The sequence below is a fragment of the Erpetoichthys calabaricus genome, chromosome 12 (genome assembly GCF_900747795.2).
Source record: "Erpetoichthys calabaricus chromosome 12, fErpCal1.3, whole genome shotgun sequence".
Classification (NCBI taxonomy): Eukaryota; Metazoa; Chordata; class Cladistia; order Polypteriformes; family Polypteridae; genus Erpetoichthys; species Erpetoichthys calabaricus.
This window is the reverse complement of record NC_041405.2, coordinates 2,833,222-2,856,960: the sequence shown is the minus strand read 5'-3', so window position 1 is coordinate 2,856,960 and position 23,739 is coordinate 2,833,222. Positions and strand designations below refer to the sequence as shown.

The window sequence follows — 23,739 nt, the reverse complement described above, 5'->3', positions numbered from 1 at the left end:
TAGATAGATAGATAGATAGATAGATAGATAGATAGATAGATAGATAGATAGAATAGATAGATAGATAGATAGATAGATAGACTGAAAGGCACTATATGACAGATAGATAGATAGATAGATAGATAGATAGATAGATAGATAGATAGATAGATAGATAGATAGATAGATAGATAGATAGATAGATAGATAGATAGATAGATAGATAGATAGATAGATAGATAGAGTGAAAGGCACTATGTAATGCATACATAGATAGTCAATAGGCACTGTACAAAAGACTTTATATTAGAGCCACTATATAATAGAAGGAATATGTTATAGAATAAACACAGGTGCAAAGCACTATATAACAGTTCAATATTTGAAAGGCACTATATGATAGATAGATGTAAGGCTGCACATAATAAATAGATGAAGGATTCTATATGATAGGTAAATGCATATAAGGTGTTAAATAATTGATAGATATATGTGAGGGCACTATATAATAGATTTCTTTATTTTTTATGATCACATTTTTATTGATATAAAATTTGGGAAGAAAATACTAATGACTGATTAGATAAAAGGCACTATATAATAGACAGATGTTTGTTGGTCCCCTCTGTGGTAGTAACAGATTTTCTTTTCAGCATCACGCGATATGACGTCTTGATGTCACCCCGGGGAATTTAACAAACACATGGAATGGCTGAGGTGTCTCATGGTGGGAGGCTCAGTAGTTTATGCTGCTATTCTGCTTTAGATCTGGCTCCTTTGATTCAAAACCTTTCTACGGGGAGTTTTGGGGGTTTCCCCCTATTTATGTGAACTTTCATGCAGATCTTCTCGTTTTTCTCCCACTTTTAAAAGTCAGGTGTGTTGGATTAACTGGTCGCTTGGATAGACCGGCAGCCCGTCCTGGTTTGGTGTTGTGTTTGCCCCGCGATGTTTCTGGAAACCCTAGCGACCCCTAGTTGGATTAACTGTGTTTGACATTTTTTATGTTTATATATATTCACACATATATATATTCACACACAAATACAGTATATATAAACATGAGATTAAAGGCAGAGTATCGAGAGTGTTGATGGCTCTAACGTACCGATGTCTCAATCAAGCTATGACGGCGCTGACTAGACAGATACTGGTGGAATTAAGACCGTTCCACCTTAAAAACTCACCCCCTGCAGGCACGCTCGGTTCTATGACATCGTTCTAAGCAGATCCCCCCTCGCCCCCCCACCCCGTTTCTCCATCCCGGACACACAGTCGCATTCACTCACACACCGCCAGTCAGTCACACGCACGGTGTCGCACACGCAGACTGCCACAGCGCCGGGGAGGACGCAGGCATAGGCGGTCGCTGCAGTTCTCGGGACCGGAGTGGAGCTGAGCTCACGCAGCCACATTGTGCGGCCACTGGACAATGCGGAGCAGCGGTCACCATGCGCCAGCTTTCCGCTGCTGCCGCGGGCACAGAGGACCCCGACTGCCTTCTCTCGCGTTCCTGTGATGCTGCTCATTGTTGCCTGGCGTGGATGCCGCTGATGCTGTAGCGGAGGAGGGGACACTTGTTCTTCTTTTGTCGCGAGCAGCCAGAAGGACAGGGTGTTTTTTTTATCCTCCTCTTCTTCTCTCTCCGTCCGTTTCCTCTTTTTTTATTTATTTTTTCTTCATTTGCCAGTGGAGCTGCCCAGCACAGTGGCCCCGTTAACCGGCCTTCATCCTTAGCGCAGTGCGTCTTTTGAAATCGGCGCATCCCGGCCGCGCTTTGCCGTTGCATTGTGCCAAGGAGACTAGGCGAGATTGAGCGCGCGTGCCCGTGGACCGGGGCGCGCGCCCTCAGAGGAGAGCGCGCGCGTGCCCGCGCTCTGCTCACCTAGCGGTCTCGCTCTCTTTTCTTTTTCGTGGCCATGTGGGGAGCGCCGCTTTGCTGAGGGTCCCTGCTGTCTTTGCTGCCGATTGCTTACCTGAGGCGCTCATTTTAATCCCCTTAATTCCGCAGACGGAGTTGAGCCCCGTGCCCTCCTCCTCCTCCTGCTTTTCCTCCGTCTCTCCACCTCCTCCTAGCAAACAGCTTCTTAATCTGCGTCTTTCTCCGCTCAGCCTCAGACGCTGACAGGGAAGGCCGGAGAGGGCAGCCCAGGATCTCCAGTATCACCTTTGGTTCAGATCCCCATTTCTTCCTCGCTGTATGAACCGGGCAGTGCAGGCCAGCGCTATCTTGGCGCTTCTCTCTCCTCCTCCTCGTCCTCCTCCTCCTGTACGTCTTGGGCTCCCACTCTAAGCTGCTCCCGACCCCCTGGCGCTAAGATGCTGGTTATCCTAGCGGCCGGCTCGCTCTTTTTCCCAGGACTCTTCCTGCTGTCCAAGAACTGCCTGAAGCGACTGCCAGCCCCGCAGTGGGACGAGTCGGATGCCGTCTTCATCTCTGCCAGGTAAGCTGGAGGGGCGCCGGGCAGCTGATGTGTGTGGTGGAGCCGTGTCGCTCACTCAGGGGGTCTGCTGAGGGGTTGCTTGATGTCATGGAATGGCTGAGTGCCTGGCACCGTCCACATACTGGTTTCTTCATTTTCTGATGGACTGACTCGAGGCAGCTGCTCGTTCAGTCACACTTAAACTTGAGCTCCATGCTGTCTTATCTGAAGTTGTCCAGGAGGCTGCCTTTACTTCGCTCTCCTATGCCTGTGTCACATCCACCAGGATGGTCAAGGGGAATCTCGGGGAGGTACAAATGTGAGCTGGTGGGGTTTGGTGCAGCAAGCTTTCCTGTGACAGGCAATCTGCAGAGCTTCATAGTCCTAATAAAATGGGCCTGCAAGGGCAGCAAAGTGTGAGAAGTAGCCACCCAAGCATTCTGTACATCGAGGATAGGTGATCTCATTATCATAGAAGTGAAGTTGTCTGTATTATGAAGTTGTAAGTCATGGACGAGTGGTGTAAACTGAGATGCCATAAAGAGTGATGTGACTACTATACAGAATGGCCGATGTGTCCCAATTGTGATGATGTTACAGGCAATGGAGATGGGATTCTCAAAGGTCCTGGGCTATAAGTCTAGTGCTGTGCCCTTTCAGGGTGGTGTCAATCTTAAAATGTGCATGAATTCAACTCACCTCTAGACCACACTTGATAGCATGGGATGACATTGCAGCATACAGACAGGTGAGATGAGATGACAACTACTATACAGCCAAACACAAATGACCAATGTGTCCAAATTGTAGTGAAGTTACAGGTCAATGAGATGAGATTTCTGAAGACTTACACTTTTATGAAGTGGTCCCAGGCTATAGCTTGGTGTTCTGCACTTTTGGGATGATCCATCCATCCATCCATCCATCCATCCATCCATCCATCCATCCATCCATCCATCCATCCAATTTCCACCGCTTGTCCAGGTCCAAGTTGCAGGGGCAGCAGTCTGATCAAAGATGCCCACACACCCCTTTTTCCTCACTACTTCCTCCAACTTTTCTGGAGGGATATCGAGACGTTCCCTGGCCAGCTGAGAGATATAATCTCTTGAGCATGTCCTGGGTCTCCCCACCTGAGGTTGCCCCCCAAAGGGTTGGACACCTCTGCAAGGGGGGGGGGGGGGTGTTCAGGAGACATCTTGTGCCTGAACCACCTCAGTTGGCTCCATTTGTTTTAGAGGAGCAGCGGTTCTACTTTGAGCTCCTCCTGAATGTCTGCGCTCCCCACACTCACTTTCGGGATGACGTCAGTACTAAAAGGTACAAGAAGTGAACTCATCTCTGGCTTTAGGCCAGACTTGGTATAAGGATATGATTTGCAGGATGGGATGGGATGGGGTGACAACTACTATACAGCCATACACAAAGGACCGATGTGTTCAAATTGTGATGATGATACCAACTGGGGAGATGGGATCCTCAAAGACTCATGCTTTGTGATGAGGTCCTAAGTTATAGCTTCAGGATCTTGAAATGTATGAGAAGTAAACTCTCTGGCTGTACACCGGGCTTGGTAAAGATATTTGACAGCATATGGCCAAGTGGGACGGAATGGCAACTATTGTACAGCCATATACAGATATGACCAAGTGGTGCAATGTTACAGGCCATAGAGATGGGTTGCGTTGACTGCTGATGTGCATGTGTGTTGATGTTACAGACTTGGCATTTTGTGATGGGGTCTTACGTTGTAGAGTAGAACTGAGGATTTTCAGGATGATGTCGATTTTAAAAGTGCAAGAAGTGAACTCCTCTCTCACATCCACCTGATAAAGATATTTTGTAGCATGGGATGACATCACAGAATATGGTCGGGTGGGATGGGATGACAATGACAATACAGCCGTATACAAATGACAGATGTGTCCAAATAGTGATAATGCTGCAGGTTGTGGAGATGGGCTTTGTGATGAGGGGTCCCAGGTTATACGCTGGTGCTATACACTTAAAATGTACAAGAAGTAAACTCATCGCCAGATCTGGACCAGACTGGATCTGATAGTATGGGACGGCATTACAGCATACGGCTTGAGGTGGGATGATGACATTGCATGTCATGAATAAGTAATGTGAACTTTTTGAGGATGTCATTGGGCATTGACTGATAATGTACACTTGTGACGACGTTACGGGTCAGGAGGATGGGATTCTCATGATTTGTGATGTGGTTCCATGGAATGGCCAAGTGAATTTGCACTTCTGGGATGATGTCGATATTGAAAATGAACAAGAAGTAAATTCCTCTCTGGCTCTAGACCAGGCTTTGTGATGAGGTCCCTGGCTATGGTCATGCGGGATGATGTCAGTCGCAATGAATCAAAACTCCTCTCCAGCTTTAGACCTGATTTGGTAAAGATGTTGTTTGATAGTATGGGCAGATGTGACATTATATGGCCGGGTGGCGTGGAAAAACATCTCATGAACGTTTTGGGAATGTCATAGCACACTGACCAATGACGTACACTTTTGTGTGATGGTCGATAGTTCAATGTACTTCATTTGGGACAACGTCAATGTGATGTGTGAAGAGTTGTGATGTCATATGTGCTGAAACAGTAGTTTTGTCTTTGATATTGTTATGTTGGCCAAATGAAAGGGCAGATTCTAGAATAACGGAGGTGGCTGAGACAAACGACGTTAAAAACAAAACTTCAGAAAGTCGTAACAAAGTTGAACACGGGATAAACGAAATGAGGTGAGAGGTAATACAGGAGTTGTGACCAACAGGACAGGGAGGCCTAAATAACAAACCTGAGAAAGAAAAAAATAAGACTTGTAGTAGAATGAGGATGAGGATGAACAATAAATTTGAAATCTAGGAAGTCAGAGAGAAAGTTTCCAGATATGATTTGTTGTTCTTTTAAGAAAGTTTATCAAATAATGAATTTTGAAGATACACCGATTTATAAAGCATCACACCAGCGATGTCACCCACATGGGAGATGCTCCCTAGAGACGCGATACACAAAATATGTTGTGAAAATGAAAAGAACAATGCGTTTTTTTGCATAGAGGAAAAAATGACAAAACCTTAGGCACAGGATACTAGCCGAGAAAAAATAAATACCAACATCCTGGGAAGATCAGAAAATCCTGTCTTACGTCTATCCTACTAAAAAAAAAAGAGTCTCAAGCATTAATAATGAATAAGAGTAACGATCATCGGCAAAGTCTTTCGGTTTATCCGCAAACTTGGATGACCAGGAAGTGCAAGGGGCTGACCTTTCATCCCGTGCACCGCGCATCTCCGAGGGTTGTTGCATAGCAACGCCATAGCAGCTAAGGCTCAAAACAGCGATGCCCAGAAAAATAAAATGGTGTTGGAAAAAGATGCAAAGCATACACAACTACTAGAAAATGATCTCTAATCAGAAAAACGATAGTAAAGTGAACCCAAGGATCCATCATTTTAATGCAAAATGTAACTAACAGAGCTCAAGGAAAGGAGAAAATAAATTAAAACAAACCCAAATTATAAAATATATGATGTTAGAGATTGTTAGATGGTTCATAGGTTGATAATGTTGAACCTTTTGATGATGTCAACATGGCTGATTGATGATGCGCGAACAATGGTGACGTCATAGATGATAAACGAGTAATACGCATTTTGTGATGATAGCACAAATTGTTCACCAGTAACGGACACTTTAATAAAATTTAGTCCATAGATCAATGATGGGGTTTATTTTCTGATGATATCTGAGTCTAGTAGTGGACTCTGTCATGAAGAGACATCCATAGGCCATTGGTGACAGATCTTAAATGACGTTAAGAAGGTGTGCAAACAGATAATGTCTTTGATGTTGAACAAGTAATGTGCATTTTGGGGACGATATCACAGGTTGTCAACCAGTGGTGGACACTTCAATAACAATGAGTCCATCGGTCAATGGTATTACATTTGGAACAGTGTCATAGCAGCTCAATGAAGGTGGCAACGCCCAAAGTGTCGAGCAAATAAGATGTGATATCAGGGACTGTTGACCAGTAACAAACACTTCAATAGAAACTATTTTGGGATGATATCACAGATCTTTTGGGTATGTAAAAGGAGGCACAGAGAACAGGTAGAAAGTTTGGGCTCCAGAGGTCACCCCATGTAATGTCCAGATGAAATAATAGGAATAGTTTTTCTTATACAATTAATGATATCATTAATGTAGTATTTGGCATAGTAGGCAGGAGTAGATAGATAGATAGATAGATAGATAGATAGATAGATAGATAGATAGATAGATAGATAGATAGATAGATAGATAGATAGATAGATAGATAGATAGATAGATAGATAGATAGATAGATAGATAGATAGAATCTGGTATAGTAGGCAGGATTAATAGGAATAGTTTTTCTTATCCAATTAATGATATCATTAATGTACTATTTGGTGTAGTAGGCAGGATTATATAGATAGATAGATAGATAGATAGATAGATAGATAGATAGATAGATAGATAGATAGATAGATAGATAGATAGATAGATAGATAGATAGATAGATAGATAGATAGATAGATAGATAACTTTTCTCAAAGTCCTCCACCTGAGTCCCCTCCTCTGTCTCAGTGCACCTCATCAGTGCAGAATCATCAGCTAACTTCTATAAGTGACATGACTTGCTGTTACATTTATAGCCGGAGGTGTACAAAGTGAGGAGAGAAGGAGACAGGCCTGTTCCTTGAGGTGCTCCAGCGTTCCTCCCACAGTTTCTGAGTCTCACAAACTGCTTGACAGATAGTCCTTCATCCAGGACACCACCTGCTCATCCACTTGCATATCTCTGAGCTTTCCACTTAATGGGGATAGCTGGATGGCATTAATGACACTGAAGAAATCAAGAAGCTTTATCCTCACAGTGCTTGCTTATAGAGCAGATAGATAATTGCATCCTCCACTCCAATCTTCATCTGATAGGTGGTCTACCACAAGAGGACTCGTATAGTCCTGGACCAGCCTCTCAAATGTCTTCATGATCCATTCATCCATTTTCCAACCCGCTGAATCCGAACACAGGGTCACGGGGGTCTGCTGGAGCCAATCCCAGCCAACACAGGGCACAAGGCAGGGAACCAATCCCGGGCAGGGCACCAACCCACCGCAGATGTCTTCATGATGTTAGACGTAAGTGCCACTAGTCTGTAGACATTGGGTGAAGAGCATCCTGCCTTGTAATGGACACTTTCAAGTCAATGGGCCAATCAGACGAAATTTAGAGGGAGTGTGCAGACTGTGTTTGTGTCATAGGTGTTGAGGAAGTAATATGGACTGTGTTGTGATATCAGAAACTGCTTACAGGTAATGGACACTGTCATGAAGATGGCCAGTGTTGTCTCATTTGGAACCAAAAATGAGTCCATGGGTCAATGATACTAAACTTGGGAACGGTGTCATGAAGGCCAATCGATGGTGTGCACATGTGACAATGTCAAATGTGTTGAAGTTGTAATGTCTCATGATGTCATGATATCAGAGGTTGCTTACTAGTAATGGACATTGTCCATTACATGGAGATGGATCCATAAGCCAGTGTTGGCAGATTTGAAATGGTGTCAGAAAAGTGTCAAAGGTGTTAAATGAGTGGTATGCATTTTGGCATAATGTCACATAAAACTGAATCCCTCAACCAATAAAGTTAAAGGTGGAGTAGCGTCGTAGAGGCTGATGGTGGAGATGTTGTAAGTGTTGAACAAATGATGTCTGTTTTTTGATGATATCAGGGACTGTTGACCAGTCAAGGAAAAAAAAACTCCATAGTTAAATGACATTGAATTTGGGAGCATACCATAGAGGACAATCCAGACAGCATGACATTAAAAGTGGTGAACAACTAAAACACATTTTCTGATGTGTCAGCGACCAATTGATGGTGTGCAAATAGTGGTGATGGCGTAAGTGTTGAACAAATAACATGTGTTTCTTGATGATATCAGAGACCGTTGACCAGTAATGGACACTTTCATGAAGATTTAGTGCTGGCTGACGATGTTGTGCAAACCATTGTCATGAACGTTGAGCGAATCAAATGTGTTTTACGCTGATTATCGAGATTGATGACCAGTAATGGACGCTTTCATCAAAACGAGTGCACAGGTCAATTTGCAGTGGATTCAGAAAGCATTCAGAGGCCTTCACTTTCTGCACACTTTATTGGGTTGTAGATTTAATTTGAAAAGGATACCTTTGCCATTTTTTAGTTATCAATCTACACTTAATAACCCAAACTGACAGCGTGACCACACGGTTTCAGAAAGGTTTGCAAATTTATTAAAAACCAGAACTTGAGATCTTTACTTTATGGGAGTTTTTAGACCCCTAATTCTTTGTAGGGACCCCTTTTTTCTAACAATTTCAGCTTTGAGTCTTCTGTGTAAGTCTCTGCAAGCTTGGCTCGCCTGGATTTGAGCTCCATTAGGCTGAACAGAAAACATCTGTCGGCGACCATCATCAGGTCTCTCCACACGTGTTCAAAGTCTGGGCTTTGGCCAGGACAATCAGGGACTTGTCCTAAATCCGCTCCAGCATTGACTTGGCTGTATGCTTCAGGTCATTGTCGTGCTGAAAAGTGAACCGTCACCCCAGTATGTGCAATCTGGAGGGGGTTTTCTTCAAGGACCCCTCAAGTGTTTGGCTGCATTCATTTGTCCCTCAGTTCTGACCACTCTTCCTGTCCCCATAACATGATGCTATCACCACCAGGCTTCAATGATGGTATTGGGCAGGTGATGGGCAGTGCCAGGTCTTCACCAGATGCAGTGTTTGGAGTTTTGCCCAAAGTGTTCCATTTTTGTCTCATCAGACCAGAGAGTCTGGCTCCTCATGATCTCAGAGTCCTTTAAATGTCTTTTGCTCAAGAGTATCTCCCGTCTTGCCCCTCTACCATAAATGCCTGATTGATGGAACACTGCTGAGATGGCGGTCCTTCCGAAAGGTTCACCTGTCTCAGCACAGGACTGCTGAAGCTCTGTTAGAGTGACCATTGCCCGCTTAAGGACCTACTCAATTTGGCCGGACAGGCAACTCAAGGAAGAGTCCTAGTAGTCCTGAACAATTTCTGTTTCAAAGTTCCACAGGCCATTGTGCTCCTGGGAACCCTCAAAGCTGTAGGAATGGTTTGATCCCCCTGCCCTGATCTATGCCTCCCCACCATTTCATTGTGGAGGTCTACAGAGAGTTCCTTGGCTTGGTGCAGTGTGAATTGTTTTACCTTTAATACACAGGTACACGTGTGCCTTTCTAAAGAACGTCCAATCGATCCAGTTTGGCAAGTTCTAGAAACATCTCAAGGAGGATAGAAGCCAACAGGATGAAACTAAGCACAATCTGGAGTACCACAGCAGAGGGTCTGAATACTTCTAGAAGTGAGAGATTTCACATTTTGATTTTTAATAAAACACGTTTGTCATTATGGGCTATTGAGTGTAGATTGATGGGCCCAAATGTCAAATTTATTTAGTTCAGATTAAATCTACCACACGATAAAGTGTGCAGAAAGTGAAGGGGTCCGAGTACTTTCTGTATCCTCTCTATACTGAATCTGGCGCACTATCAAAGATATTGATAGATGATGTAGAAATACTGATGGTGTCCCAATTGTTTTGGTTGATATCAGAAGCTGTTGACCAGTCCTGGCCACTTGTATAAAGATTTAGTGCATTGGTCAGTGACACTGAATTAGAGATGATGACGAGGAGGCCAAGTGATGATGTCCAAAGAGTGGAGATGTCATAAACAGTGAAGAAGTCATATGTGTTTTAGGTTGATTTTGAGATTGCTAACCTACAATGGACACTTTCACTGTATGGAGTGCATAACCAGGACCCGTTCCATCATTAAGGTGAATTAGGCATTCATCTAGTGGGGGGATAACCCAGCTACACAGATTTGCTACCAAACACTCGGTTGTCGGACTAATAAGCTTGGCATTGAGCACGAAATAACCTAGCAAAGGCATTGTGCAGAGATTGACCATACTGAGTCTGGGGCAGTGTCAAGGAGGCCAATGGATGACGCAGAGATAGTGGTGATGTCGTAAGTGCTGAACAAGTCATGTGTGTCTTCTGCCGTATCGGAGACTGTTGACCAGAAATTGTTTCCGCCATGAAGATTAGGCACTTAGGTCCAAATATTGAATTTGGGATGAGATCAAAAATGGCCAAAAAAGAAGTGAAAACATTGGCAGAGCCTCGAGTGTTGAACAAGTCATATGTGTTTCATGCTGATATCAAGATTATTGGCTACTAATGGACTATATCATAAAGATGAATCCACCAGGCAAGAGAGTGTGTGTGTGTTCATCCTCTGGTGGGTTGGCACCCTGCCCAGGTGTTGTACTTGCTTTGCATCCAAAGATTGCTGGCATAGACTCTAGCTGCCCCTGAGCCTGTCCCAGATAAGTAGGTTAGGAAGATGGATGAATAGACCCATGGGTCCATGACACCAAATTCTGGGACAATATCAAAGAGACCAAGTGGTGTGAAAGAGTTGAAAATGTCATGTGTGTTTTGTGTTGGTTGTTGACCAGTAGTGAACACCCTTCATGAAGATGGACCCAATGGTCAATGGTGTGAAATTCAAGATGATGCCAAAAAGTCAAGTGTTGAACAAGCATTATGTATTTAACGTGGATACTGAAACTGTGGACCAGAGGATGAGTGTGCAGGTCAGTAACACTGAAATTGGGACAATGTCAAAGAAGTCATTCGATGGTGTACAAGTAGTGATGATATCATAGGAATTCAACACCTTGTGCGTATTTTGTGATGGTAACAAAGGCCATTGTCCAGTACTGGTCACTTTGTGATGATGTCACACTCTAGGAAGCGGTGATGTACAGTGTGATAACTTCAGAGCTCCTACAGCAATGATGTACAAGAAGAAACAATGTTACAGGCTGGAGAGTAGAGCAGAGGTGTCCACCTGCTGATGATTTCACAAACATTGGACTGCGTACTTTTTCAGGTCACGTCGTTGTCCAAAATAACACAACAGATGGAGTGAAGTGAGAGGAGGTGGTCCAATGATGTGTGCAGTGCGATCGTGCAGGGTGATGATGAGGGCATCACAGGGTCTACAGACTGAACACCTTAGGCTTAGCAGCCTGCCTTTTATTTTTCATGCTCATTATGAGGTCAACGCGGTCTTTTCCTGGTCCATCGTTCAGATGGTCACATGCTTGCCACTGTCTTCACAGGAGGTGTGCTGCATGTTTTAACTTTTCAGAGATGTAAACCTAGGAGTGGCTTCAAGATGCAGTGGACATGCAGCCATCTTCTTAAAGCCCCTGCCTTTTACAATGTGCCCTTTTTGGCCCCGGGTACATGAAGTGCTGTTCTGTGGTATTCACTTCAGAGTTATCAGGGTGCAGGATTCACACAACCCTGAAACAATAAAAACATTGAGTTTTCAGTCCAATGGAATCAGTGGCCCTGGGTCCCAATATATAGGCAGATCCATGAAATCGAGGACTCGAGGTGTGCTATTGCTATGTGCGGTTGACACCTGTCACTATGTGAAAAGATTGGACAGGCACAGGAAGAGGTTTAGGTGCAGCTGCCCGTATACTTGAATTAGGCTTCCAAAATTAAAAAGTCACTTCCACAGAGCAGGTCTCAATAGACTTCAGTCCAACAATAGAGCAAACATAACAAGCAAAGATGCTTTTTAAAGCAGGCAGGGGAAGTGATGCTATCTAGACAGGAACCGGAAATTATGTCATCAGGCCTGGAACCGAAAGTGACATCCTCCAGTCCAGGTGAAATTTCCCCACGGTTGGTCTGCCGAAGAAAAAGAGGGAAGATTAGTTCACTCTGCCATCCTCTGGTCTGGCATGGAATTATCCCTTTGTGAGCCCTTCAGCTGTCTCCCATGCGCACGTGTGTGACAGCTGTTTCCAGATGTTCCTGGTGCAGGCTAATAACAGCACTGATCTGATTCCAGGTCTGAACATACAGTGCGTCCAGAAAGTATTTACAGCGCATCACTTTTTCCACATTTTGTTATGTCACAGCCTTATTCCAAAATGGATTCAATTCATTTTTTTCCTCAGAATTCTACACACAACACCCCATAATGACAACGTGAAAAAAGTTTACTTGAGATTTTTTGCAAATTTATTAAAAATAAAAAAATTGAGGAAAGCACATGTACATAAGTATTCACAGCCTTGCCATGAAGCTCGAAATTGAGCTCAGGTGCATCCTGTTTCCCCTGATCACCCTTGAGATGTTTCTGCAGCTTCATTGGAGTCCACCTGTGGTAAATTCAGTTGACTGGACCTGATTTGGAAAGGCACACACCTGTCTATAGAAGGTCCCACAATTGACAGTTCATGTCAGAGCACAAACCAAGCATGAAGTCAAAGGAATTGTCTGTAGACCTCCGAGACAGGATTGTCTCGAGGTACAAATCTGGGGGAAGGTTACAGAAAATTTCTGCTGCTTTGAAGGTCCCAATGAGCACAGTGGCCTCCATTATCCGTAAGTGGAAGAAGTTCGAAACCACCAGGACTCTTCCTAGAGCTGGTCGGCCATCTAAACTGAGTGATCAGGGGAGAAGGGCCTTAGTCAGGGAGGTGACCAAGAACCCGATGGTCACTCTGTCAGAGCTCCAGAGGTCCTCTGTGGAGAGAGGAGAACCTTCCAGAAGGACAACCATCTCTCCAGCAATCCACCAATCAGGCCTGTATGGTAGAGTGGCCAGACGGAAGCCACTCCTTAGTAAAAGGCACATGGCAGCCCACCTGGAGTTTGCCAAAAGGCACCTGAAGGACTCTCAGATCATGAGAAGACAATTCTCTGGTCTGATGAGACAAAGATTTGAACTCTTTGGTGTGAATGCCAGGCGTCACGTTTGAAGGAAACCAGGCACCGCTCATCACCAGGCCAATACCATCCCTACAGTGAAGCATGGTGGTGGCAGCATCATGCTGTGGGGAACTGGGAGACTAGTCAGGATAAAGGGAAAGATGACTGCAGCAATGTACAGAGACATCCTGGATGAAAACCTGCTCCAGAGCGCTCTTGACCTCAGACTGGGGCGACGGTTCATCTTTCAGCAGGACAACGACCCTAAGCACACAGCCAAGATATCAAAGGAGTGTCTTCAGGACAACTCTGTGAATGTCCTTGAGTGGCCCAGCCAGAGCCCAGACTTGAATCCGATTGAACATCTCCGAGAGATCTTAAAATGGCTGTGCACCGACGCTTTCCCATCCAACCTGATGGTGCTTGAGAGGTGCTGCAAAGAGGAATGGGCCAAACTGGCCAAGGATAGGTGTGCCAAGCTTGTGGCATCATATTCAACAAGACTTGAGGCTGGAATTGCTGCCAAAGGGGCATCGACAAAGTATTGAGCAAAGGCTGTGAATACTTATGGACATGGGATTTCTCAGTTTTTTTTTTTTTAATAAATTTGCAAAAACCTCAAGTAAACTTTTTTCACGTTGTCATTATGGGGTGTTGTGTGTAGAATTCTGAGGAAAAAAATGAATTTAATCCATTTTGGAATAAGGCTGTAACAGAACAAAATGTGGAGACAATGATGTGCTGTGAATACTTTCTGGACGCACTGTATGTTCAGACCTGTTATCAGATCATACTTTCCGGATGCACTGTAAACTGAGCAGATCTCAAGTTCTGGGTGTGACATCCTGGACTCCAGGTACTCTGTGCATAGACCTTCTGTATGGTGATGCTAGTTGCTTTATCTGTGACATCTTTGACGGTGTTATTATTAGCTCTGCTTGTTTTGTGTGCACACTTATGATGGCTAAAGGTCTTACATCGCTGACTTTTATACAGTCCAGGTACAGGCCTTCGACTCCAGACATCACATCTGAAGACCTTATGGCATTCGAGTAGGGCGTGTCTTGTAGTGGGCGTGTCATGTAGTATGACTGTCTCTTGGGTAGCAACTGTAAACCATGTGACATAAAGGTGCAATTCAATTGGCTCTTCAGCAGAGCTGCAAAATCATGGGGCTGAGGGGGTCTGTAACTGGACCCATGCTTTTAGGGGTGTGTCCTCAGAGGTTGTGACCTTCACCGTAAAGACTTAGATGGCTCCTTATCTGAACTGCAAATGACAAAAATTTATTTCAAGATGCTATGATCTTTAATCGATTTAAAATGTTCTTCTGCTTTTTGACCTGTTATTTTTGACTTTGACTTTTTTCTCCCATTTTGACTTTGACGCACGTATTATTGATCTCTTTGGTTTTTCTGTCCCATACATCTGCCTACTGGTTGCCTCACAAATCCTCATCTGAACACTGACGTTGTAGTAGAATTATGTCACCCATGATTCCAGACTTGTATGGATCTCAGTGCTTTGGGTGCCAACTGGTGGCATCACCTAGAGGGTCTCTACTGTGATTGCGGGTACTCTTGGCCCACAGTTCTGACTTTGTTGACTTTAGAATATCTAGGTGAAGAGCTGTGACTTCAACATCTCCGCATACATCCAGGTCTAGTCTAGAAGCTCAGGGTAGACTCCTGTGACATCACTAACTCTAAATGCTTCTTCGTTCAGACTTACGATGACTTTGAGTCTGAGCGCAGAATTTTAACATCACTGAGACTAATCTTGGGGTGTAAAGCTATGACATCACTGAATTTGAATGCTTGGGGTGTAAAGCTATGACATCACTGCCCTTTGATACCTGTAGACCTATCAATTCACTGATCCTGTGGATGTAGAATTGTGACATCACCGACTCTAAATACCGTGCCTGTAGAATTAGGGTGCCGCTGATTCTAATCAGACTTGTGACATGAATGACACCACTGAGTAACATCATGAACTCTAGAGGCTCCTGGGTGCATACGCCTGAGGACATTTAGCCCAAATACTGTACAAAAGGAATTGTGACAGATAGACAGTGGCAGTGCAGAATTGTGATGAGAACCTTGATGCTTTGGGTTTCCGACTTGTAGCGCCACCTATAGGTTCACCCCTCTAATGTCATGGACACACCTGACCGACTGCAGATCCTTTTGGCTTTTCCTGGACTGAAATGAAGAAGTTTTGGTGATGTAGCCCCCCCCAGCAGACATGACCACACTTACACAGGTCTCTTTGTCTCTCTCTCTCTCTCTCTCTCTCTCTCTCTTTCTCTCTATCCCTTCACAGGCTGGTTTCATGCATTCAGGCCATCTTGGCTTCCACAGCAGGCTACATCATTGCCACCTCCTGCCAGGACATCATCGAGGACCAGTGAGTTGCTTTCTTCTTCTGTGCTCTTATTTCAGGCCCAGAGGCTCTCGTGGCTCTCGGTTGAGTGCACGGGTCACTTGCGGGGCAGGACCCTGCTTCCTTTTTTTTTTTTTTTTTTTCCCTTTTCAATGCCCCTGGGCAGCTGTTTCCATGGTTTGCACTATCGACAAAACTAATGGAGTTGCTGATCGATGTGCCTGCCCAATGAAGAGCAGCAGCCTCTGGCACAAAGCTGCCCATTTTGGCACAGCACGCCGGTGTGGCTCACTTTGCTTTTGCTGTATCAGCATTGGGATTTTAGGTGCAGCATGGGTGGCACGCTGCCAATATCAGACTGCGGCTCCTTCGAGTTGCCAGGATGTGTCGGGTGCAGCAGTAGCTCGTCCATCCTCCCTGACCTTGCTCACTACCTTCCTTAATCTCATTAACAGAAATGAGCTCAACACTTTGGCTGGGCACCTGGATGCTAGGAAGAGGCAAAGCGGTATGCTGGGTACCACCAGACCCATTTATTGTAGGGCTGCTCTCATTTCTCTTTGTCTTTCTTTGTGGCAGGCACTGGCTCACCAGCTCGTACATCCTTTTTGCAGTGCCCTATTTCGTGTACGACATCTACGCCATGTTCCTGTGCTACTGGTACAAGTACCGGGTGAAAGGCCATGGGGCAGGCTCGGAGAGTTTAGGTGCAGCTCTTTTCAGCTACCTCCGCAAAGAATTCCTCATGGTGCTGCACCATGTTGTCATGGTGACCGTCTGCTTCCCCATTTCAGTGGTAACTATCTGTTCAGTCTGCCAGTGCATGTGTCTAGCAGACCACCTTCCATGGCCACCTTCATTTCTGTCTTTCTCTCTTGCTCTTTCCACAGTTCTGGCGACAGGGGAAAGGAGATTTTTTCCAGGGCTGCATGTTTCTGGCTGAGCTCAGCACGCCGTCAGTCTGCCTGGGCAAGGTATTAATACAGGTGAGATGCCAATGATCTCCACCCCAACCCATAGATCTGCCATCCTGTAGTCTCCATGTACTTGCTGGTCTTCAACACTGTAGGTTCAAGTAATCCTAGTAGTGGTAGTAGGATTCAAGATAAATAATGAATGCTGACTTAATTACAGGAAAAAACAGTCGTGTGAAAAAGTAAGTGCACCCCATGAGATGATTTTTCTTTTTTACATCTGTGGACATATCAAGACCTGATCATCATTTATACAGTATAATTCATTGCAAAGAAAAAAAACATTATGAAAATTGGAAAATGAACCGATGTGCCATTTCCGTTTGTGGAAAAAAGTAAGTCCACCCATGGTTCTGATAGCTGGTATTGCTCCTCACGTCAACTTTCTCCCTAAATATCTAGCTGTCTCTGACATTGACAAGCGTCTCTTACTTCTCCATGCTGAATTCTTCCAGCTGTATGATGTTTGACGGGTGTCTTTTGTGCACCACCCCACTTCAAATGCCCCCCACACAGCATCAGATCCAGGCTTTGGCTCGGCCATTCCAGAACCCTCCATCTCTTTCTTTTTAGTCATTCCTTGGTTGAATTTACTGGTATGTTTAGTTTCATTGTCATGATGTTGTAAGGTCCACGTTTAGTTAAGCTTCAATCTTCTGACAGACGGTCTCTCCTTATCCTCAAGCCTCCTCTGGTGCAGTGAAAAATTCCTAGTAGATTCTATGAGGCCCTTATGAAGCAATGGCAGCCCCAAAGTATGAGTGGAACATTTCCACCACCGTGCTTTACAGGTGGTATCGGCCTCTTATGATCAAATACTGTCTTTGGTTTTTGCCAAACATGTCTTCTAATACTGTGGCTACATAACGCTATCTTTGCTTCATCTGTTCCAGACGTTCTGGTTTTTGTTTAGCATAAGCAAGCTTTAGTTTTGTCCCAATGTTCTTTCTGGCTTTCTCCTTGCAGTCCTTCCATGTAGATCTAATTTGTGCAGCCTCTTCCCAATGGAAGGCCCATGAACTTTGACATCAACACTGAGAAGAGCTACCAGTAGGTCCTGTCATGAAAGTACAAGCGGCTCTGAGACTTAATTCAGCATCTCGCGTTCTGCTCTCGGGCCGAACCAGATAGGGTGGGCTGGCCTGCACAAGTTGGCAGCTGTTTGAAAGCTTCTCCGCTTCTCAGATGATTTTTTGCACAGCAGAATGGTTGATTTCTATTTGTTTTAAACATCTAGAAGCTTCCTTCTAAGGACCACAACATGGTGGTTACACCAGAAAATCAGATGGGTTCAGACAAGATCCTCTCTAATGATGTTCTGACCATTTGCACCTGATTCCAATTTGAGGTATTTGAGGTAACAGGAAATGGATTTATATTTATTTAAATTATACAACGAACCACATCATGCAAATGTTGCTTGATGTTTGTTATGCTCAATCACCTTTATCTGTAGATTTTTAAATGAAGATCAAATCTTGATATGTCCACATACGATAAAAAATAAATGATATTTCTTAAGGTGGACTCACTTTTTCAAATGAGTGCATGCTCATTAATACCCCATTTGGAGCTCTAGGCAGGGTGGGCAGTCATCGCCCCTTGTTGTCTGTAGTGGGTAGTTGGTATTCTTAGACTTAGATGATCTGTTTTGGGGAGACCACCTTGACATTTAGAGCGTGCTCTCTTTCAGTAGCACAAATGGAGCCCCTTTGTGTGCTTACAGTGGACTTTAAGGAGTGTGTGCCCCTCGGAGTATGGTGCATGCGCACTTTCACTTTCATAGATGGCGCCCAGACGTTAATAGTGCCCACTCACTATCATCAGAGTTCTGCTGAGCGTGACGCAGCTGAAGTGAAGATCAGCACCTCCAAGTCTGAGGTCACAGATCTCTATCGGAAAAGAGCGGATTGATCACTCCAGGCGAAGAAGGAGCACCTGCTCTTCATTGAGGATATTGAGATCTTGTTTGCAAGTGTAGAGAAAAGAGAATGTGTGATCAATAAGTGAATTGGAGCAACGGCAGCTCTTCTATGGGCAGCCTAGCAGTCCGTGCTGGTGAAGTGGGAGTTGAGTCTAAAGGCAAAACTCTCAGATTACCAGTGGACCTACATCTCTGTCCTCACCTATGGTTATGAGCTGTGGGTAATGACCAAAAGAATGAGATCACAAGTACAAGCAGGAGATATGTATGCCTGGGCTGGCACTCCATGATAAGGTGAGAAGCTCAGTGATTCATGAGATCCTCAGAGTAGAGTCACTGCTCTCAGGATTGAGCTCTCAGAAACCAGTTGAGATGGTTTCAACATTTTGTAAGGATGCCCCTTCAAGTAGCTCATCCTAGAGTTACCCCAGGCATGTCCCAATGGGTGGAGACTGGACATCCTGGAGGGATTGCATCTCTTGGTTGTCTTGGGAACACCTGGGAATTCCTTAGGAAGAGCTGGAGACAAAAAAGTCTGGGTTGACCTACTTGGTCTGCTGCCATTTCTGCCCTCACCTGGAGAAGTGGTTTCAGGAAATGAGATTAGATGGGGCATTAGAAGATATTCAGCTTTGGAAAAACAATTAAACTTAAAAATAAGTTTTAAATCATAAACATGTAAAATGTATTAATGATCACAATTGTCTCTACATTCCTGTTATATGAATGCCACATTCGAACCTGGCATGCCCCTCTCGTAATCCCACTATGTATGTCTGCCCGCTAAACCTACAAGATACTTTTACACTGAGCGTAGCGCAGTTGTGCAAAGGTGTCATGAATAAGGTATGAGTTACACCAAGCAGGCCAGGACCTTCTCAACCTGTCCAGCTATGGTCTCACCCCAGATAGCCTGCCCCCAACCACCTCAGACAGACAGGTTTTGGCTTGTACAGGCCTTAAAAGGGGTCCTGGTTTTCAAATTTCAAAAATATCTTTAAATAGGTCCAAACTGCAGGGATGGCATCACATCAGGTCCACCCTGTACAGAGTTTGCATGTTCTCTCCATGGACTTCTTCCATTTGCTTTTGTTTCCTCCCGCAGTCCTAAGACATGCAGCTTAGGTGGACTGGCAATGCTAAACTTGGCCTGTGTGTGTTTTTTTGTGTGATCACTCTGTGATAGACTGGCACCCTGTGCTTGCTGGGATAGACTCCATCTTCCCCACTCCCCTGCTCAGGTTACAGCAGGTTTGGAAGATGGACGGGTGGATCGATAGTCCCAAATTAAATACAAGTAGGACCCTCTAGGGAGAGGAACCTTAAAACCTTTGCAAAAGGAATCTTTATAAATTGAAAATTTATTGAAACAACAAATTAAAAAGAGAAACAAAAGTAGTAAAGGCAAGCCTACAGCAAATAAGAGCAAAAATAAAAATCCAAGTATAGAATCTGAAAATAAAACCCGAAGGCAGAAGAGAAGAAGCCAGAAATCAGTACAAAAAAAAAATCAAAGACAAGCGAAACATTTGTACACTGATCAATAATCCACTGCTGGGATCATCTGTTTGACCTCAGTATAAAAAGGCAGAAGGAGGACCCAACACACTGATATCCTGGGGGTCCAGCACACTGCTTGACCTCCATACCAGCAGGTCCTTCCTCTAATACGCGTATGCCACCCCTCCGCTCGTTGATCCAATCCGTGTGTATCACCGTACTTTTGGACCTCCAAGTGCTATTTGGTGCGCACAACAAGTAGGAGTACCACCTGTTATTTTTTCCCATTTCATGCATAAAACATCAGGAATGGAGGAGCATTAAAACACTAAACAATAAATAAACATAACAATATTAATAGAAATATAAAAGTTGGAACACGACGGGTGCACATCTGCCCCCAATGTTCCTCTCATTCCATGTTCCATCATGTGGCATATTCATCTTTTCCGTGCTGTCAGCACAACATGAATGATTTTGGCACTGATGCCATGTGGTATCCTCTGCCACTCCGTGAAAGCATAATGCACGATTATTTTTCACATTGGTGTCCATTTGCGATCTTGCTGTCCTTGCCACCATTGCGCAATTTCAATATTAGAACAATCACACTGATGCCACCCCACAGGAATGAGAAATCAAACAAAGAGATCTCCTTCATATCTTTATTGAAATCTGAACCCAATTCAATAGAGACATTTTCTTTTGTCTCGTCCTTCTCAGATGTTTGTTTCTCCTGAGACAAATCCCCCCCAAGTGTCTCCTCCTGAGTTCCTCCACAAACTCACACAGTGGGCTTAGATTATTTTTGCAGATTTTTACAGTTTGAGAGTATTTGCATTGTTGGTGAAAAGTATGGACAGCTGTTTGCAGTAATAACTCACTTTACTAGGATTGCTAAACTGTAGTCCTTGGTCCCGAGTAGTAGGATTAGCTGCTCCGACTCAGACTGCTGTGCTCTGATTAGAGTTCTAGAAGTTTAGCAGAGTGGCCAAGGCTTGGGAGCTCAGACCCTGAGGTTGTGTGTTCAAATCCCACTACTGACACCAATGTGTGACCACAAGAAAGTCGCTTGATCTGCCTGTGCCCCAGTTAGAAAAGCAACAAAAGAAATGTAAGGCCGAAATGCTGGAAGTCACCTTAGATAAGGGCATCAACCCGAAAACAAGACCTCACAACACATGACATGCTTATCAAACCAAACTCTTTTACCTCATGTCTCCTTTTTGTCTGACACAATTTCTCCTAAAAAATGTTAGGATAAACATCTGTGACAAAGTTGATTCTTAAATGAGACGTGAATGAGAATCTCTGAGCAGTGAACTTTTCCTCTGGGACCTCAGGAGGACTGCGCCACAACCCCCTCGTCGTCGCCACTATTTGTTTCCACTTTGCTTCTGCCACCTCTAACATCCCATTTTGCCTTCCGTGTCCCCATCTGCTACTCTGATGGCACTGCAGCTCCACCCCCCTCAGCCCACTGTCCCTGTCACCTGGTCGAATGCCCTTGGCCGTTGTTGACCGTATTCAGTTTCAGATCAGGCGGGATCACCCTAACGAGACGCACCAGGTGCACCCTTCTGATTTAGCAGGGGCTCAGCTGGATTAAAAGTGAACTTTTCCCGCAGACCCTCCAACCCCGACCGCTACCGGTCACACTCGGTCTTCTTCAGCGCCAGGCCGTGGGCCCGATGGCTAGGCCACATGAAATGTATGTCATTGAAGGGATTTCTTTGGATTAAGGCTGTGCCCTTGAGAGATTCTGCGGCATTCTAAAAATACCCCCCTTCCAGGAGGGCTAAAAGCGAAAGACCCCTAGCAGCCGTGCGGCTATCTTTAAATTGGAAGTAGGATGAATTTGTAACAAGCTTATTAATTTAAACTCTCAGCGGGACGCGCTCTTTTATTTAAGGCAGTAAATGCTGTGCTGCATTAGCTGGCCACTGGCGCAAGGCCAGAACGTTTTCTCGGGGCCAACTTTCTCACAGGTAAGGATGGCAGTGCCCACCCAACTCGTACTTCTCCTTCCCTGTTGTTTTAACTCTCCTCCTGTTTTCTTCTTGACAGTACAAGAAGCAGCACACCCTCCTGCACAAGGTGAACGGCGCCCTGATGCTCATGACCTTCTTCGTGTGCCGCATCCTGCTCTTCCCTTACATGTACTGGGTGTACGGTCGCTACGTGGGGCTACCGATGTACAGAGTGCCTCTGGCCATCCCGGCCCATTTCAACCTGGGGGCCGCCCTGCTCATGGCCCCCCAGGTCTACTGGTTCTTTCTGATCTGCCGTGGTGCCTTCCGGCTCTTCAAGCGGAGCTTCCGGCAGCGAGGGACGAAATGTGAAGAGGACGTAAGGAACGGACACGCATCCGAGGAAGGCTACCCACTGGAGCAGGGACTGGACAACTGAGGCCGTTTCCGGGAGCCGACTTTGAAATTGCCCACTTCCCCCTCTACCCCTAGAAACAGGGGCATTAATAATGAGGGGAGTGAAACCTCTTCTTGGATTACTAGCGTTCTTCACGGTATTGGATGACAAAGCTGCTCCAGTCTGGCCATTCCCAAAATTGGCTCCTTCTTCTTCTTCACGCCTCCTCGCTCCTGTGTTTCTTTCTCTCCTTCCCAGTGTGACCCCCCCAAAAACACCAATAAACCAACCTGCTTGAGGGCAACTGGGAATCATCCAGCTCTTAAATACTGAGACCTAACCGGGACACACTGGGAGTTCCTTTGGAAGCAGAAGATTCCCCCGAGATAAAACCCAAACAATTTGTGTTCTTTTTCTTTTCCTTTTCTTAGCACAGACAGGTATTTGTTAATTTATTGAATTTGTCTTTGGGAGGGCAAACTGCATCTCGGCGTGGTAAGGCGTTCTTAGCTGCTGCCGCCTGAAGCTTTTTCTCTGTTGATTTGTCTTCTTCACTATTTATTTCTTGATCCATTCATTCATTCAGTTATTTATTTATGTACTGTATTTATTTATTATTTATTGATTATTTATTTATTTATTTATGATATTTACACCTGAACCACTTGGAGTGCTTGTTCGTTTGACCCGCATTGAGGTGTTTGCTCTGTTTGCTAACTGACTGACTTTTCAAAGTAAAGGAAGCAGAAATGGAAAAAAAATGATTTGATGGCTCGTCTAGGGAGCCTGCTGAATCCTGACCCTGAGTGGGTCGCCGTTTCGTTTGACTGCCCCCCCCACCCCACCCCACCACCCGTCCCCTATGACCTGCTTGTGAGATTCTTGTCATTCGTTAAGTGGCGACTTGTAATGAACGCCAGGCAGGGAAATGTTGGTGGCAGCAGTGGTGTCTAAACGTCGGGAGCGGAATGCAAATGAGAACACAGGTGGGCATGAAGTGGAGTGTGTATGTGAGTGTGTGTGTGTGTCCCCCCAATGCTTGTATCCCTATTGGAGGAGGAGAACCCTCACCAAACAGGATGTCCCGTCCCGTTTTTTGACCCGTAGATAAAACCCCCAATGCTCTTTCAAGCTTTTTTCTTTTTTGCGTGCATGCAAGCCATTGCAAAGTAGGACTGTTGACTAGGGGGTCACCATAGTGATGGGTGGGCTGGCCGCCCTGCAGTGACGGGCACGAGTTTAGGTGCTGCTGCTGCCGCCGCAGATTTCTACTGACGCTGTTTGCTTTCGCTGTTGCGGCTGCCGTGCTTCAGAGACCTCAAC

General features: G+C 45.0%; 1 protein-coding gene across 1 annotated transcript; it reads left to right on the top strand.

Annotated features, from left to right (window-relative positions):
- The first annotated feature begins 1,258 nt into the window (after window positions 1-1,258).
- Window positions 1,259-23,137, top strand: tlcd3bb (TLC domain containing 3Bb). The gene is made up of 5 exons (XM_028816963.2): window positions 1,259-2,423; window positions 15,592-15,675; window positions 16,231-16,447; window positions 16,542-16,637; window positions 22,117-23,137. Exons 1-5 carry the CDS (start codon window positions 2,299-2,301, stop codon window positions 22,456-22,458), a joined length of 864 nt encoding a protein of 287 aa, XP_028672796.1. The 5' UTR covers window positions 1,259-2,298; the 3' UTR covers window positions 22,459-23,137.
- The last annotated feature ends 602 nt before the right edge of the window (window positions 23,138-23,739 follow it).